We start from the raw sequence: 18,567 nt of genomic DNA on the forward strand, positions 1-18,567 counted from the left end.
AATTTACCATCCAGCTGTGAAGACAAAGAAGGAAGAGAGGCTTAGGTCACTTGAACCAAATACAGACGTAAAATTCAACCGTCACCTCTTAGGAAAATATTCGACTTGCTGGTACCGACTAACTTATCAGTCATGGGGGACAAATCTAAGCCAGAGCCCAAGAAACACCGGCCTGAAGCTAGGGGTTCCAACCCTGAAGACTCTCCTGAGAAACCATATGAGAAGCCTCCTAGGCCACAGGCTCCTGCTCGGGGTCAACTCTGGCGGCCTGGGAGGAGTGAGGCCAACAGAGAGATCAACCTTGGACTCAAGCGAAAGCAGCAGGCTCAAGAGCAAGCAGGCTCTTCCAGACAAGCGCCAGACACTGGCAGGAAGACTCATGAAAGCTCCTCCTCAGCAAGCAAGAGGGTACGGGTCGAAAGGGACGAGTCGCCGGCAGAGGCACAAACTGAGCCAGTTCCCGCCCCAACCCCTGCGCCCCCCAAACAATCTCGACGACCGATCCCTCCTAATTGGAAGCCTCCTCTGGCAGTTGGCGCGTCCTTAGGAGACAACCTCAGTCGGATAGAGGAGGCAGAGCGGTCCGTTTTGCAATGGGAAGCAATCCTAGAAAACGTCCGCCAGACGCAGCCATTGGCTGACCTGTCGAGCTTTGAGAAACAGTTGGAGAAGGCTCGCACGAAGTTCAACGAAATGGAGAACTCTGAGGAGAACTCGGTGCCTGTGTGAGTTGCTCTCGTATCCATATTAAACCTTGTCTGACTGTCTAGTGATCAACTCGAGTCTACCAAACGACAAAAGATCCAAGAACGGATTCGCATTCTAAAGAATGCTCTTGAGAGAAACGAGTGCCCAACTGCAAGCATCAACATCCGCGCTGCTATCAAGGCCTATGAGGAAGGGGCCATCCGATGCTGGGAACTATGGGCTCTGTTCTACGCCGGCCACCTCGTCGACCTTTGTTACTCCTACGACTCCTTCACTCACGATCGAACAGAGAGGCTTGACCGATATTATGAGAAACACGGCCCAGGCTGGCTCTGGTATGAACCTCCCCTGGCTCCAGCCGCCGGTCATCAACCATCTCTCATGGCAGCGACATGGGCTCAGCCAGCAAAAGACTCCAGCATGCTGAGCGGCGGCATTAACCAGGCTTGGGACATCACCATGGGATTCCGCCGCGTCAAGGGCTTCCACAGCCGTGACGGCACCCAACCGACCCAAAGTGGCAAGCTTCTCGCGTACAAGACGAGGGTGAGAACCTTGCCAAACCCCCAGCCTAGGGACGATTGCTGGGTTGAGGACGACGAGATGGCGGCGCGGTGCTTCTTTCTGATGCAGCTCGACAGCGGCGCGTCTCACCCTTGCCTGTACAACACCGACCTGGATATCATTGGTATTGATCGAAGGGTATATCCTCCTCAGACGCACATCAATGTCAATACGGCGAATTCTTCAGCCCTCGCCGCGATTTACGAGATGCGCGTTGACGTCTGTCGTCATGATGGCCGGTCACTCGTGGGTGACAACCCAGTCTGGCCTACAGAGCGTCGCGAGCTAGGCGGTATCACCCCCGTCATGGTTCTTCTTGAGGGGATAGACCCTGACCTCGGGCCGCTAACCGACGAAGAGGTCCAACTTCGTCGTGAGCGCGGAGAAGACGTCAGTGAGGCTGCCCTGGCAGTCCGGCAGAAGAACCCAAAAGACGCCCGTCTCTCTGGGATGCTCCCATTCCAAGTGTGCTACTTTGCCGGAGCACCCGGAATGGACATCTGGTTCGGTGAAGACCGCTGTGACGTGCTCGGAGCAGATCGTATGCCTGGCCAGCGTCGGTGGGAGCGGCACAAGGTGAAGCAGCTCGTGCGAGGCTCTCAACTGGATCCGCTAGACGAGCGTCCCGTCGTCACGTTTGATCACAAGATGGATCACAAGCGCATCGTTGACACTGACGTTCCTGGGCGTCCCGGAGCGAGCCAGATAACTGTAGACATCTGGGCCGATCGTAACACGTACGGCATGGAGCCGCGGGTATCTCAAAAGGTACAGCTCGTGAACAGGGAAAAGGTGAAGAAGCGGCCCGGAAGCCCAACCGGCGAGAATAGGAAGAAGAAGATGAGGTGGTTGTGAGTACCTTGATCATCAGGGGCTGTGAGTAACTCACCCTGCTATTGCAGTACAGGATGGGTAAGGGTATAGTTGATCGCAGGGTTGTGTGTTGGGGTCTTTGCTTTGGTTGTGAAAGCGCACTTCATAGCGTCATAGCGTCATATCGTCTTGGACGATGGATGGTACAAACAAATGGAATTAGCATTCATGCTGAGAATAGCGTCTCCTTTAGAGAGTGTCTTCATGATTCGAGTCCTTATGATTAACTAGACCAACTGCCGTGCCGCTCCGGCAGACCGGGGGTCCCGGCCCCGGCCCCGGTCTAGTTCTCGGCCCCACTCAGAGATCGGGGTCCACCATCTCGATGCCAAGTCCCGTCCGATGTTGATGCAGCGGGAGACAAGTGCCGAGCTACCTATAATCGGCCATGATTGCCGCCCCCTTCTCGTGTATTGTGCAGGACTTGTCTGACGGGGCAGACACCCTTGGGCCGAGCATGATGCATGCTGAATGACCAGTTAGCTCATGATGAACTGGCAATAAGGCACAATGGCCGCCAAGGTCGATAGAACTTTTTCAACGTCAAGATGGCGGGGATTATATTTCGTCGTGTCTCCTGTGAGATTGCCTGGCCCCCCTCGTGTAGAATGTAGTCAGCTGGCACTATTGACTCTCGCGTCTTAGCTGACACCGAGTCAAGCAAGGCCTCCTATGACTGCAGGAGCAGCGTAGGCCCGATGACTTGGATACCGCTCTTCTTTCTGGGGACAAGGAACTTCATTCCTTGCTCCAAGGGTGGGAGTAGGTGTCTGGGTACTGCGAGCATCGTCATCAGCCGCAAATCTTGCGTCAGTCCCCGCGTTGGAGTGAGCGACGGCGACAATTTGTGAGTCTGTCGGCATCGAGACAGTGGTTGGGCAGGTCGTAGCAGGCAGCCAAAAGGCCTTGGGGACTAGGAAGATGAAATCATTGGCTATCTTCTTGTTCCGATGCCAAAGAGTCGGTATCAAAGCTTGTGATGTTGAGTTTCTAGGTATACCTAATGGGCTCCACGAGGCGGTAAGGGTCAATAGGAGAATACGTATTGGGATGAGAAGGACTGCTGATGCGACGTCTGAAGAGCTCCGTCGATCAATATGCCATCATCGCATAGGCTCCATACTAATGTTCTCATCTGGATCTGACAGGACCCAATTCTGCTCCAGCTTGGAGCCTCCGAGCAGGGCATCCTAGAGTAAGTAGTAAGTGATCAGCCCTACCAGCCTCTGAGAATACGAATCGAACAACGACGGAAACAGAGATTCGACATGTGGCTGAGCAGTTACCCACTCCCTATTTAGAACCCATTCCCCGACACAATATCTACAGCGGCAGCCATCGCAACTAGAACAGATGAAGGGGAGGAGGATCAGACGTCTTAAATTAGACTTGAACAATGCACCAGCCACAGTGGCTCGATCCGTTTTGGCGCTAAGGTTGACTATCTTGATCTGCGACAGTGGGGGAATGGTCCTTGGCTGGTCTGTCCGTCCGTGTTTTATCTCCGAGCACGACGCCACCATCATGAGACTGGGGTTTGGAGGGGACAGTCAAGGCGAGGGACTTTGGTTGAATACTCTGGGGCAAGGGATTCGCAAGCGAGAGCGAGACGGGGACGGAGAAGGACAGTCAGAGTCTCTGTCAGATGTGGGTTCCTGGTTAGGGCAGCAGGAGCTCGGCTGTGCCTCTGCTTGGGCTGGGCAGCTGGGGTAGCATTGAGAAGAGAGCCTATGACTGACGTGACCTGGGGATCAACATTTGATGGAGACGGAGCGGGTGCCATGGCAACGAATGTTGGAGTCAAGAAACGGCGAGTTGAGGCTTGAAGCAAGGTTTAGGCAAATGCCATTGTTGTAGTTTATTTATTGTCTTTACTGAGCTTAAAACAATTCAGAAACAAAAGCCTCTCATACAACCTGTCATCATTATTTGCATGGATTGGATCCATGGATGTTTCCCCACTGCTGACTGACCTGCCCCCCCAGGCTAGAGAGACAAGTCAGCCTTAAGACGTCGAGGCTGCCTTGCCGCGCCGCGCGTGAGGTGGACGATCTGGACCCTGGACTGTATGGATGTAGAGGCTGTTCAGCACAGCGCACAACTATGACACTATAGCTGTGCTGTTAGATAATTCAGGCTGTGCAGTGCAGTGCAGACTCAACCTTCACTCAATCTCCAGACTCAGCTGAAGAATATTGCCCTCCATCACCATTTACCTGCATTACTCCACTCAGAGCCTCGCGCCCGCGTGCTATACAGCACTAGTCTGCTACTGTAAGGAGGGGGCCCAACCTTGACCTACCTACCGTTTTCCTGGCTGAACCGTGATGCGACCGCCAACCTTGATCCTTTAACCGTCGTCACATCGTCTCTAATAACCCTCTCTCTATATTCTACGCTCGCTTCCATTGCCACTTGGTTTCTTCTTATTATACAACTGAGACCCCCGCATCGGCCTTGGCGAACCCCGTTCCGTCTGCTGCTCCCCGATCCCGCACACCACCTGCTTAGTGGGTGGCCTAGCACAGCGACCGACGCATCTCGTCCTCTGCGTCCCTCTCTGCCTGCTGCTGCTGCTGAGACTCTCATGCCCGCCGCATCCCCAAGTCGACAGCTATCGCGCCCGCTCTGGCTTCCTCGACACTGGCTCACGCTCTGCCCTCCGGCTCTGGCGTAGCGCCCGACGCTCTCGTCGCCCTCGGGGCTCAGCCAGCCGCCCGCTCCCGCTCCGCTTCCGCCTTCGTCGCCGTCATCTCCCCCACCCGCAGCTCGACGACACCGCCGCTCCAACCGACCGGACAAGCACAAGTTCGCAATGCCTCCCAACATCCCCCTTCAGCAGCACAACGCCATCATGTCGGCTCCCGCGAGTGTGAGGGTCTCCGGCCCTCCCAATAGCAGCTTCCTCGTGGGCTACCCCGGCATCTCTGCGACTCTGGTACGTTCAATCTCGTGCTTACGCTCTGGAGCCTTCTCGCTCTGTTGCGCGACTGTGAATGTCTCCCGCACAAAGCTGACAAATTGACAAAGCCGCGCATCGAAGGAAAGGTCGAGATCCGTCCTGGCCAGGGCTACTCTATGCCCGTACCCATCTCCCTCGTTCGAATATGCCTTCAGCGCCGAGAAACCATCCACCCCGACGCCGACAGCCTCGCGAAACGACATCTCGGCGCCCCCCGACGGGAGACCACAGACCTCGTCGGCAAGGAGCAGCTTCTCTTTCGCTGCGCATCCGGGAGGGAGGCCGAAAAGGTCATCGCCATGGACCTCCCGTTTGTCCTCTTTATTCCCTACGGCCGCGGCGGAGAAGAGTCGAACCGACGCATCCCCCCAGCCTCTCTCCAGCTCCCGAGTCGAACCGCCGAGACATACTACGAACTCGTCGTCACGGTCCAGCAGGGCCACAGCAACCAGTACAAATACAGCTTCCCTATACCACTTCTGCGCTACGATACCCTCTCCACTTTTGGCATGTACAACAAACCCGAGTCCAAGCTAGTAACCAACGACAACATTGTCCACCTGGGCATCAACCTCCCACGATGGAGCTACGGCCCCAGCGACCCCATCACAGTATATATCAAGTTGTCACCCAACACCGACTGGCTGCACAAGGCAAAGCGAGTCACCATTGACAAGATCACTCTGACTATCGAGGAGGAGATTACATACAACCCGGAGGGCGACGAACCCTCAAAGAAAGTGAACAAGATATCAAGACAGGTCCAGGTGGTCAAGACGAAAATACCCGAGGCAGGATATGCCACAAACATAGGCCTCAACTTTCCTTCAAAGGATTTGCGCGATCCAGATGGAGTTATCAAGAGAGGAAAACCACAGTTCCCTCTCTACGAGGTCACATCATTTACCACCACCTCGACGCTCTACAAGATAGAATTTTATCTCAGCATCAAGGTATGGGCTTTGCTCTTTTGTCTCGTCTCTGCTAACATTCCCAGGTCAATCTAAGCGGCGCTCGCGACGTGACCCTACGACAACCGATCGTTATCTGCCCCCTCGACCAACAAGCCTGCAAAGAAGAGATGGATGCCATCGAGCAAGCGGCCAAGGAAGCCTCGCACGTCGACCCCAATAACCCCATGCTGCCCGCGCAGACCATTATCCTCGCCAACGACCGCGACTCATTACGAGCTCTGGGCCTTTGCATGGTGGGCGGACAAAAGAAGCCATTCATTGAGTGACGAAAATACGGGTTCCGAGATAGTCACCTTATAGCAGCCTCCAGAGCCGCACGCCACGTCCGCACGATGACGGAGAGACGCCTGCTGCGCCCCGTATATCGCTGCAGGCAGTGCCGCGTCGGAAGAAACAAATCTCCCGCGTCAGGAATTCCTCCGAGGCCGAACGTCACAGCACTCCGGCTTCGGGACTGGATCGCACCGGCAGCACGACAGATGGAAGCGGGGATGGACGGAGGCGGCGGTTGGAGTCGGTCCACGGGGGAAGGCCAGGTCCGCCACTCGAAGTATACCCAGGGGCGTTTGCATTTCAGGGGTTTGGCGAAGATGGGATGGGGCTCTTATAATCGGGCATAGTTCATGGCGTTCCGGAGGACTACCTAGGAGGGAGGGGTTCTGGGCACAGGCAGTGGGCAAGTGCACGACAAGCAATGTTTTGTAGATGTCGATACGCAGTAGGGAGATGAATCAAGATGTATTGATGAAGGCAATGGGTTTGTTGGGTGATATTGCCTCAAAGTGATGCACCGTAATGAGTTGCTGAAGGACGTGTATCCCATGGCGTACCTAGCGATTATCACAAGCTCGAAGCAAATTGTATTTACCAATATTGCATTCTAGGACATGAAGGCGAGGTGAGTGATTCTGAACGTCAAGACCACTGAACGAAGTGCCAGTGAAGGAGAGCAAAAAGAAGCCACCACATCGTCAATTCAGGAGTAGCACCAATCACTGAGAACCATCCAGACGAATGAACAAGCAACGACGAGAGCCACACCGGCGAGTCTGACAATTGCTGAAAAGGGCAAAAAAAGGAATGAATCGCTTAATGCTAACTGGAGGGTTCGAACCTCCGCGGTTTCCCACTGCGGGTTTGGTTTCTGATGAGAACCTAAACACAGCGCCTTAACCACTCGGCCAAGTTAGCGATGATTCGTTGAGTGGCTTCAACAAAGTCCAGCCTAAGGCGCCTCCTCGGTGAGATCAAGGTGGGGCGCGGGGTGAGCAAGGCTTCACACATTCGCAGCCTTGCATGGAATTATTTCTTCAACTTACGTCTTCTCCTTTTCAACCAGACCGATACTATACTAATAGCAGCATATCCTGAGGTCCTGCTCGAAATTCTCTGGATCACCGCGACTGTCTGAATAATTATCGAAGCCACTCTCAACTGCCCGTCATGGCTTTTGACGACGACGATAACCCCACCGTCGCTACGCCGGTCAACGGCGCGAATGCCGCTGCTACGGAAGACGCCGACGAAGATGCGCCCGACTACAAGCTATTCCTCTCCATGTTTGATAAGGCTGGCGTCTCGGGCAAGGCGATCCGCAAGGGCGAAAAGGATTTTGAGTCGCATGGGACTCGCGCGCAGGACAACCTCCTCGAGCAGAGCCGCAAGGTCATGGACAACGTGCTGGGCTACACGAGGATACATCGCGAGGATGCCTGGGTGCGCGGCTGGTGCTTCCCGGACTGGTGGGCCGAGACTGAGCATTCTGGCGAGCGCGAAGGTCTCTGGCTAAGGGACAGAGTCGTCATGGTCGAGCAAGAGCGCGGCAGCTGGCAGAAGGACATTGGGCGCGCTGTGCCCGGCAAGGTTGAGCGCCTTGGGGCGGGACGGCTTTGGCTTCTGCCTGAAGAAGCTCTCTACTTGGTTGAAAGAGGGACCGTGGACCTCTGGTGGCCGGAGCGACAATTGGAAGAGCTTCTGTCGAGTGACGGAACCCCAAGGACGGATCTAGGACCAGACAACTACGATGTTGGACTCCCTCTAAGTCTCGAGGCGGCATATTCAATCCTCATCGGCCACGAAGGCGAGAGGGGCAAGATCACATTGCCTCAGTTTCAAGTCTTTTCACACCTCAAGCGAGCAGGCTTCTACGTCCTACGGGCGCCGCCTTACGAGGCACCACCTCAGGCTCCAGCGTCAAAGACCCTCTGGCAGTGGCTGTTTTCCTTCTTTAGCTCGGGCGCCGCACCCTCAAGGCAGAAGTCATTGGGACCTCTTGTCCAGCCAGGCCTCTACCGTGCCTATAGGCCCATCTACGATCAACTCGCTATCCTCCCCCGTCATAAACCGCTGCCTACACCTCCCACAATACACCCGCCGCAGGAGCCATACCGGGTCTTCTGGCACGTGTGGAAGTCTGGCGGCGCACCTTTCTCCAAGAAGAACCCACCGCCGCCCGACTTCCGCATCGCCGTGGTCGACGCCGGTGACACATTCGTGCCGACCCTGGAGGAGATTGAGGCCCTCCTGGAATCGACGCCTCACGACCCGCCCAACGAGGCGTGGAAGGGCCCCGGGCGGATGTATCAGCGCCTGAAGCACGGACACCGCAACGTGCTGGTGGCGATTGTGGACCGCGGCCTCGTCAACTTTATGAGGTTCGGCGAGGGGGCGTTTGGGGAGGAGAGGCTGTTTGAGAGGTTCGACAACAAGGGCGGGCAGAGGGGCGGCAAGAAGACGAGCCGCGGCGGAGGGAGGGGCAGAGGAGGCAGGGGCAGGGGTGGTGGTCGCGGACGAGGACGGGGACGGGGGGGCTAATAGGCCACCCTCCCAGGCTAATTTGTATCAGATAGATAGGGCGGAGGAACATGATACATCTGGCATCGCGCACGAATCGACGTGACAGATTGGGTCTACCCAGGATGCATCGTGAACATGAAGCAAGTCATGCGAGATGAGCTGACGTGTGCCAAGTTTCGAGTGGTTGTGATGGGGTCTTGTTGGCTGTCGAGACACAAGTCATGGATGGCATCAGGCATTGTATACGAGTTGTTAGAACCAACAGTTGAACGTAAGCATCGTAAGGATATGTTGGTCCCTTGAACCCTCAAAAATAGAAGCATCAAGTTTGCGAGCGCATGTTGGCAGCATATGGATGCTAGTCAAGGTTGACTCAACTCGCATGGATGAACAACTGGCATGTTGCCAACTGCACCTAGACAGGCATGTCCCACAATCGCCTCTGCATCAAGTTATGTGCGAATCAAAAAAGTAACATGGAACTAGGCATCACTTCGGCTATGAGCAGCTCGTCCGTCAGAATGTCTCTCCCGAGTCCAACCAGTCGCGATTGAGCGTGCTACCCGGGAGTGAAGAGGTTGTACACGAGGGACGCACAAGTCATATCCTGCGCGCCCTTTTTGTTCATTTAATTGTTGCCTTGAACTGGCTCGGCGACACAGGACGGGAAAAGATGACCGAGAAAGGGGGTTACTGCTACTGGCATGTTGCAGGAGGAACCCGCCGAGTCTGCAATGCCGTTTGTTGTTGTGGTACTCGGGAGGATAGTCATTCGCTCCCCTCACAATTTTCGACAACTCACACCAAAACAGGGTAGCAACTGAGGGAATTAACTGGGAGTAGATGCGCATACTTTTTACTGCAAGTCTATTACGAAACAAGGACCATGGGGAAAAAAAAGTATCAGTATGTTGAAATGAAGAAAGGATCACTGGCGTAAACCTTGCTCCAACGGCAGTGGACTTGGGAGATCCTCCCAAAGAGGAGAGCTCTGCGCGTGGGCTTTTGACACTGTGTTGGACCATCTGCCGGTTACCTGAGCTATTGAAACCAAAAGAAGAAATAAATGACAAGAGCGAAGAAAAAGCTTGCAGGGGTGTGTGGGAGATATGGGTCGATTTGTTCTGTTGGCGGCGCGCGCTCCCGCCTAACTAAGAAGAGTCGACTCGACATCTGATTATCTTGTCGAGTCATGAGAGTCCCTTCCATTGTCTAAAAGATTAGGTAGAGAAGACAAAGAGATCCACTGTGAGAGTTTCGAGAAGGAAAAAAAAAAGGGCAGTTTGTTGGTAGGCTAACCAACCAAAACCCCTTGTTCTGCAAGTCTGACAGACAGTATTATGCCTCTGTCGTAAGCACTTGTTGCATCAACTCTTGTTCCTTCTCGCGATCTGTCCAACAAGATGCGAGTGCGCGTGCGCGACATGATGCTCGAGTAGGTAGGTAGGTTACGAGTTTGTTTGTCCAGCTGCAAAGAACGTGGAGCCATTTTCCCCCTTCAGCTTTCTTTCTGTGCGCGCCTAACCCTTGCTTTGCCACTATGTATGTCCTGTATGTATGTACAACACTCGTGCAAAAAAAGAGTCCCTCCCCCCCATCTAGATCCAACCTCGGCAGTTTCGCGAGTGACGTTTAACACGGGGACGAGAGTGAAGTTTGGAGTTGTCCTGTGTCAAGAAGAGGCATTGACATTAGCCAAGGATTGAATGCCTCAGAAAAGATCCCCAAGGGAGCAAGCAACGCACAAAAAGAGGATTCCTCATTGCTTGGACCGAAAGGGCGTGTAGAATGAGGGCGTGCGCCCAAGGCCGGGGAATTGGAATGGATGTTTCTGGGTCCATGAAGTTGCGAGATTGCAAGCAAGATTTCTGGGCCCCACGGCAATTCGACACTTGTTGATTGGTTCCAAGACAGAGAGAGGTAGAGAGAGGTGTGTGCTTTGGAATTGGACCACGGGCCTCGTTTCCTTTGATTGGTGTCGGCGGTCCAGTCGACGGGAGCGGACATGTCATCATAATCAGAAATGGGACTGCCACTGATGAACATCACTCGCTCGCTCGGTATTCATCACCCATCAGCACATGTTGTTTTTCTTGATGCTCTACCTCTGTGTGCTGTGGCCGACACTGCCGAAGTCTTACTGTCGCACCAAAGCACAACCGGGTAAGATGAGAGATTGAGAGCATGACATGTGCCTGACGGCGTGCATGACTTGTCCACCTATACTTCAGCTGAAAACCGCTGGGCCAAGACAGTGATGGAAACTCGAGAGAAAGACAAGATACGGGCGCATAACCCAAAAGGGGTCATCTGGGCTTGAACTTGTATCGAGCCATGATTGTCACTCTTCAACCCAGGCCCGGGAAGAACCAAAGCTTGGCGCACGCACGTAATTCGTAATGAGTTTACGGGCGGTGCTAGGGGGAGGAGTCATGGGGAGAGGGGCGGGTGCTGTTGGGGTCGATCATTCGCACTCTAGTGGTAGAGAACCGAGCCCATTGTATCACTCTCTGTATCGCTGTTGGGTTTCGCCCCAGACCCTGGTTCGATTTTTTCCATCGATCTCCTTTCGTATCCATCTCGTGGGTAAAAGGGCGGTGTCATGAGTTGTCAACTGGGGGGGCAGGCAATCAATCTCCAATGTTGACAATACGAGAAGCAGAGACGTGAGTGGGAAGACGTGATTTAAAAACAATAAACAGAGTTTGAGGATAACCAAGGGGCCACCCCGTTTAGAGTTGCATCGACTCATCGAAGCACAGTAGCACCTTATCTGAGGTTGAGAAGAAACCTACAGTGAGTCGAGAGCTTCCGAGAGAAAGAGAGTGTGCTGTTGGTCCAGGGAGAGGAGTGGGCCGAGCGTCATGCGGGAGTGGATCTAGAATGGCGCGCATGAGTTGGTTGAATGCGTCTATGTTTCATCTGACAATCAATACAAGATTCGAGGGGGGTGACAATGAAGAAAGGGCATTGAAGAAGAGAGAGCGGGCAATGCATAAGATGTGCTTTCTTGTCTCCAAACAATGGAGGCACATTTGTTGACGAGGAGTTCCTTTTTGTTGTGGTAGATGGCTGGCTGGCTTGTTCATCAGAGAGAGTACTAGTACCGACCTAGTGGACGCAATGATCAACCAAGGCGCCTGCACAAGAACAAGAACAGGTGCTGTCAAGTTCAGTTCCCAAGTCGCGTCGGGTAGGTCCCGTCGCCAATCAACGTTGGCTTGTTGACGCAATAAACCAATGAGCAACTTTGGACTCTTTGATCTGAGAAACGGAGCAAAAAAAAGGCCGGAAAGTTGATGAGAAGCTGTCCAAAAGTAGACCTAGCGCCGAAATGGGCAACAAGATGAGAAGAAGAAGCAGGACCAATCTCTGTGCTCCAAGTCAACTGATGATGGAGGATGCTTTTTTCTCCCTTGAAAACTAAAACACGTCCACCCCTGGCGAGATTCGACAAAAAGTTACTCGACTCGGACTCGGAGGTTAGTACTTCCTGGCGGGCCACCCAGCTCTGCTGCTCGCTGGCTAGCCCATTTCCACACAATCCCCATCCCCCCCAATTCAATCAAATCTGGGCGCTTCTGCGATGGGTACTATCACTTCTGTAGGTCTACAGTCCCAGTAATGGATGGCAATGGATGTCTTGGCTGAGGTGATTGTCGCTCACTCACTCGCTCGCTCGCAAGTCGCAACCTAAGGCAAAATCTAAATGGACAAAATCCACTTCTTTTTCTTTCTTGCCTCTGTTGCCCACACTCACCCTCCACACAATTTCCCTTTCCCTTTTCCCTCTCTTTTTTCCTCTTCCCTGTCTCACTCGTCTCTATTTTATCTCTCCCCCCCACCAAAACCCAAAACACCCCCAATTTTTCCCTACCTATCCTTTTCTGCACCTCCGAACCCAACTCGAAATCCTTTTCCTTTCTATCCTCGCTCACTGGGCCGAGCTCGAATCTCTGACCCGGTCTATTAATAACATACCATACCTGGCTGGCTGTACATCCACCATTCATTCACTAGCAGTCTCACCTTGCTAGTCTTGGCTGCCTCGTAATCCGACGCGTTTCTTCTGGGTTCCGATAAATCTCGTCTTAGCTTCTTCCATCTCACTGCTGCGGCCCTTTGCCCCCCTCCATCCCTCCTTTGGTAGGTTGCCTTCCCATATCTGTCTGTCTCTCTGCCAAGTTGGACTGGGCTTATTGCCTTTAGCCCTGGACCACCCCCCGGCTCTAGATTCCAGAATCCAGATCCTCGGCCAACCAGGGTGTCTGTCCTCCATTCCTGATTCCCACCCCCGACACCTTTTGCATCTTCCTACCTTGCCTTACCTTGCCTTTACCTTGTCTGCCTACCTACCTACCTAGGCACTTGCCTACCCAAACCTAACATACCTTGATCACGTAACTGTCGATTTGCGACCGTCGACGCGGACGGACTCTTTCTTCTTTCTACCACCACAACCTCAACCTCAAACATCAACCCCCCCGGAAACGCGCCCAGCATCATCAGGACCTCGCTGAACTCCCCTTTAGCCCCCCCAGCCCGCCTGACATCCGCTTCAGTTATCTCGCGCCCAGCATCGCTAATCCCGGCATCCTACACGTCGCGTCATGGACACCATCGACGGCGACAAGCCCAGGCCGCCAGTTGCGCCACCTGAGCCAATATCGCCAGCTCTGTCAGCTTCTGCTGCTGCCCCCAAGTCCGCCCTGGCAAAGCCAGCAGCATCACCAACCACAGCACCCACTCCGGATTCTCCTCGCGCTGCTCCCGTCTCTGTCTCTGCCACAAGTCCAGCGCCGGCTACAGACTCGGCGCCCGCCAAACCTGCCTCGACCTCGACCTCGACGACAGGCCTAGGCTCGGCCTCAGCTCCCCGGCCCGCGTCGACCTCTCCGGCGCCGCCATCACCGCACCCGGCCACCTCTACTTCAGCTCGCCCGGCTGCTCACGATAGCGCGCCATCGCCTGCGCCTGCATCTGCGCCCGCTCCCGCAACTGGCACCACGAACGGGAGGACGTCGCCCGGTGCTGCTGTTGCTAATCAATCATCTCGCATTGCTTCACCCAAGTAAGTCGTCTTCTCTTAATTGTCAACCGATTGTTTGTGCCCTCTTGTCCGTTTTGCTTTTTCCCCCATGTCATTTCGCTCGCACTTGCGATCGACCGTCGGTCGTGTTGCATTTGCTTGGCCATCTCTTCGCGTCCTCAGCCAGCCAGTGAGTGAGCAAGTGAATGAGTGGCGTGGCTTTTGTCCAGGGTCATGGCCTAGTTGGCATGTCCCCATTTGTCAAGACCAGTAGGTTGTTGACCGCACCTGGCCTGACTTGTCTCGTCCATGCAACTCATGTTGTGGCCTAAAAGAGAAAGCCCGGTGACTGTGAATCACTGTCGGCGTCTCATCTGGTCTGTCAGCCAGGAAAATCTTGGCCGAGCAGAAGCCGTCAGTCAGTCGGTCAACAGTTGCCCAACGGGCTGAATCACTGTCACAACTCGCTCCCACTTCTTTTCGTGACAACTGGCAGACACTGTCTTGTCTTGCCTTGTCTTTCTATCCATCCATCCCTGGTCTGCATTGGCATTTCCACAACTCAAACCTTCTTTCCTCTTCATACTTTTTCGTCTCTTCTGCACTTTTGGTCCTCTGCGCCACTTCCCACCTTTCTGGCTGTTCTTGGACGCGCTCCCTCTCCCAAGTCTTGCAACCATACACGCAACGCCATCCATCTCATATCTTGGTTTCTGCCGCTTCCACCAACAAATACACCTTCCTCATACACCCTTGGGCGTGCCCCCGAGTTGCCGACAGTTGTGCAACACGTTGCTGCCTTTGCCCTTGGAACTATGGGCCTTCTTCCCGTGCCCCAGGACCTTAGGTACTCCCATTTCTCGCTCCATTCCCTCTTGCTGTTTCACATTCTATCAACCCTGTCTTATTATTTTCGCACTGGCACATCATCCCTGCAACCGCGCCGAGTCTTGGATGGCCCAGCACCAATCTGTCTCTCCACAATCATTCATCTCTTCATCTTGTTCTCTTGATTTTGCCTCTTTGCCGTCTGCGTCTCTACCCACACGTGACCGAGCAGTCTCGGGTCACCAACCCTCAGCCTCCACGTTTGCGCTTCAACGCCTTGTTCTTTTCTGTCGCTGTACTTGTTCCCGATACAACTACTTTTTGTTGTTGGAATATACTTGATGAACATGGACTAATCAACTAACAGCCAGCCCAACGGTCGCAAGACCTCGTTCGGGGAGGGAGAGATTGAGAGTGAACTTAGCGATCCAGTCAGCAGTGTTCACTCACCGTCGGGCGTCGAGTTTAACGAACCCGAGGACGAGATAGTTGTTGGTGCTCGTGCGAACGGATTGCGCAAGCAATCACCTCGCATTGTATCTGATCAGGAGGACGAAACCATGGCCGATGTCGACGACGAACCCATCGTCTCTCACTATCCTAAGCGGAAGCGCACCTCTATTCTCAACGACTTGAACGATAGCAGGATCGAAGCACCCTTGTCAATCCCTAAGGAGAGGACACCTCCAGCCACAACGAGACCCAAGCCTGCACGGCCGAGCCTGGGTAGTGTGAAGGGAGTAACGATTGGTCATTGGAGAGACTCACCTGCCCCGGTTGAGGATCTGAAACATGCTGTTATCGGCTTTATTGATGTCCGGGAACGCCTTCGAACTCGCATCCAACCTGTCACCTTGACCGGCGAACTGGTACCCGACGAGTATCCCCTACCCCCTGGCCCTGGTGGCAGCTGGGTCACCTTTGAGAGAGTTGTTTTTCTCAAGCACCTCGTCGGCCTCGATCACTATCAAGTCAAGGAGTTTGTTAGACTTCGTGCCGATACAGCAGGAACTGAGTCGTCGGAAGAAGAACGCATCACCGCGGATAAGGCCGCTGTCAAGGAGGCGATAAAGCGCGTCAAGCAGAACCCTACCGCAGAGAACGCCACCAACCCACCTCAGATTGCCTATGGTGCAGAGCTCCCCGACCACATCTTGGCTAGCCGTGATCCCAAGCGACGAAGAACTAGCGGAGGCTTCGCCGCGATCAATCCGGCCCCCACCAACGGCGTTGTGTACGAGCACACTCCCATCCAGCCCGCGCCCGGCGGACCCCAGCCTATTCGAAATGTCATCGACCCTCTCCCCGGAACTCGTCCTACGCGAATCCTCCTGGGCTGCTGGGAAAAGTCTGCGGAACCGAACCCCAAGGACAAGCACGCCGTCTATGGTATTTTGGGTCAGAATGACATGTTCCGTGTCAAGCTCGTGAGAGAGACACGCGATGGCCGATTCGTTGATGGCAACTTCCCAACTGGTGCTGGTGCTCTCTGGATCCCGTATGAGGAGGTAATATTTGAGCCTCACCTCAAGTCCCTGCCCCGTGCCGAGATCAAGGAGTATTGCCGTGTGCGCCAGTGGCAGATCGACCACGGGGAGTCACCGGATGAGCGAACGGCAAACGAAACAAAGGCAGTATACGATGCCCAGGCCAGGGTTGCGGGAACAAGTTTCAAGACTGCCGCTCCACTGTCTATTGCACCGGCGCTGCCTCGCATGCCGGATGACTACGATTCTGACCAGACTGGACGGGCTGGCTTTGGAGGTCATGAGCTTCGCCAGAGCCGCCGCGTCGAAGCTGCACGAGCAATCGACGCTGCCAGGATGGAGTCACGCCCTACACGTCAACTGCCTGCAGAGGTTGAAACTTCGGCTCAGCCACCGCCCCAGGCCCAGCCTCAATCCCAATCCCAGCCTCGGTCGGCCTCCGCTGCTGGCAAAGCACAAGGAGCTGATGCTCTCGAGCGGACCTCGTCTCTTGCCCGGCGCGAAATTGCACGTGCCGAGGCTGCCCAAGGACGTGCTGACCGACACGCCGCTAACCGTGAGCGAGCTGTAGCCGCTGCTGCGGATGCTGCTAACGCTGCCGTCGCCGCTATCCCCTCGGTGGCAGTCAATGGACGGATGCGGTTCCACGAATCGGAAGAGATGCAGCGTCTCAACAAGGTTTGGGCGCGCCAGGAAAGCCTTCGTATGAAGGCAGGATCCGAGGACGCCAAGATCTATGGTGGAGTCAAGTACGAACGCAAGGCCAACGGTCCCTTCATGGGCAAGTTGGTGTCCCAGGGCAATATCATCACTATCGATGGTGAGGACTATGTGGAATACCGCGTGCTTACGAAGCCATCCTTTTTCTAAACCACTACAACAATGCTTTTACCTTTGTCGACTTGAACAGTCCCCGCTCAAATCGGGACGAGCGACGGCTGGCAGACGCACACACGAATAGCCGTTGCAAGGAGCGATTGACGATTTTGCGACCTTTCACCACTAATACTTTATACGTTACGTTGTTCTCGACAACCTTTTTTTCTGGTTTCCTAGGGCTGTCTTGTCTGTACGGTATAAGCGCGGGGAGGGAGCCCTTTTTTGCAAAGTGTTGTGCTTTTCAGCAACCAAGAAGCGGAGGGAGGTTGAGCCAAGAAGGGATCGGTTTCGGCACACTAGAATGACCTTCCTAATCTGTTTTACCCTTTCTTTTCCTCATTTCCTTTGTCACTCTGTCTCTCTCAGGGCCCCGGTTCAGGCCACACCTGGAAGGTTGAGGGAGGTGGAAACGGGTGGGTTTAGTCAAGACTGGACTTGGACTCTACGGAAACGGAGTGAGCGGTGTTCGGAATTGGGTGTGTTGCTTAATATACCCGGTGTAGGGGTTTCGTAATTGGCTGTTTCTGTACGAGATGGAAAGCATTTCCTCGCTTTGTGGTTCTTGTGAAGTTGTGTGTGTTTTAGTTTGAATTGCTGTGGCTGATGCTTGGTGTCTTGGTCAGAGGGCATCATCGCCCGAGACGATGCGCCAAGGCTGTCAGATACTCACTCTGGTTCATAAAATGCTGACGGTGGTTTTGATAGCGATGGCAACTGTCGGTTGGTGGTGGTAGGAAGCTGTGTCAACGTGAAGGAAAGGGAGACTCGACATGGTGGTACCAAAGCGCCCAGGAGGCCTCATAATATAGTATGAAGATGAGATCATGTTTCCTGTGCTGATACTTTTCTTGAATGCTTTAAAGTCATGTTCGGGTCTCAATCTGCGAGTGAATTGCTAAGTATCCATGTCACTCTAGTCTGGTTATGCAAGTTCACATTCACCTGACCAACTTTGCTTCTAATGTCCTAGAAAGACAGCGGCGTATGCTTTATAATCATGACACGATAGACCCAAGGCCCGAATTGTTCGTCGTGTCGAGGCTTCGCACACATTGACATGTTTGTGAGCAAAGGTGTGTCGCTGGTGCTGACGTGGGTCGGTACCTGCGGGGTGGGGTACATAAGATCAATTAAGAACCCTGTTGTTCAACAATCACTAAGAAGCCGTCATCGTATAGGGGTCAGTACATCAGTTTGTGGCTCAATGAAGCACTGAAAACGCAAGTTCGAGTCTTGCTGACGGCAAGCGATTGTTTTTTTGCTGTTCTCTCCTAGCATTTTTTGTCAAGTTTTATGAGTGGTCCAGCCTTTTTTTTTTTTTTTTTTTTTTTTTTTTTTGACGCTATTAGAGTGTTCTTTTTGCCAGCGAAGTGGCCATCACTACGCCAGGTTTAACGTCAGCTTTTAAACTGTGGATAACAGAACAGTAAACACTAACTTAGAGAGCGAGTGTGCGTGTGTGAGAAA

General features: G+C 53.9%; 4 protein-coding genes and 2 non-coding genes across 6 annotated transcripts; 5 read left to right on the top strand and 1 right to left on the bottom strand.

Annotated features, from left to right (window-relative positions):
- Nucleotides 1-132: 132 nt before the first annotated feature.
- Nucleotides 133-2,127, top strand: LRP88_07705 (uncharacterized protein; the record flags this gene model as incomplete). Its single annotated transcript, XM_083244224.1, has 2 exons — nt 133-725; nt 864-2,127. The coding sequence occupies 2 exons, from the start codon at nt 133-135 to the stop codon at nt 2,125-2,127; spliced, it is 1,857 nt and encodes a 618-aa protein (XP_083098718.1).
- A 2,833-nt stretch (nt 2,128-4,960) lies between these two features.
- On the top strand, nt 4,961-6,347 carry LRP88_07706 (or S-antigen, C-terminal domain-containing protein; the record flags this gene model as incomplete). The annotated part of the gene is made up of 3 exons (XM_083244225.1): nt 4,961-5,083; nt 5,176-6,000; nt 6,105-6,347. The coding sequence occupies 3 exons, from the start codon at nt 4,961-4,963 to the stop codon at nt 6,345-6,347; spliced, it is 1,191 nt and encodes a 396-aa protein (XP_083098719.1).
- Nucleotides 6,348-7,174: 827 nt separating this feature from the next.
- LRP88_07707 lies at nt 7,175-7,272 on the bottom strand. Its single transcript has one exon. It is a non-coding gene; the product is annotated as a tRNA-Leu (tRNA).
- A 252-nt stretch (nt 7,273-7,524) lies between these two features.
- LRP88_07708 (tRNA splicing endonuclease subunit SEN54) lies at nt 7,525-8,895 on the top strand (the record flags this gene model as incomplete). Its single annotated transcript, XM_083244226.1, has 1 exon — nt 7,525-8,895. One exon carries the CDS (start codon nt 7,525-7,527, stop codon nt 8,893-8,895), a length of 1,371 nt encoding a protein of 456 aa, XP_083098720.1.
- Nucleotides 8,896-13,487: 4,592 nt separating this feature from the next.
- On the top strand, nt 13,488-17,091 carry LRP88_07709 (uncharacterized protein; the record flags this gene model as incomplete). The annotated part of the gene is made up of 2 exons (XM_083244227.1): nt 13,488-13,948; nt 15,102-17,091. 2 exons carry the CDS (start codon nt 13,488-13,490, stop codon nt 17,089-17,091), a joined length of 2,451 nt encoding a protein of 816 aa, XP_083098721.1.
- A 1,172-nt stretch (nt 17,092-18,263) lies between these two features.
- On the top strand, nt 18,264-18,345 carry LRP88_07710. Its single transcript has one exon. It is a non-coding gene; the product is annotated as a tRNA-His (tRNA).
- Nucleotides 18,346-18,567: the final 222 nt, after the last annotated feature.

This window comes from Fusarium phalaenopsidis, assembly GCF_050370095.1.
Source record: "Fusarium phalaenopsidis strain FUZ10S chromosome Unknown contig_32302, whole genome shotgun sequence".
Classification (NCBI taxonomy): domain Eukaryota; kingdom Fungi; phylum Ascomycota; class Sordariomycetes; order Hypocreales; family Nectriaceae; genus Fusarium; species Fusarium phalaenopsidis.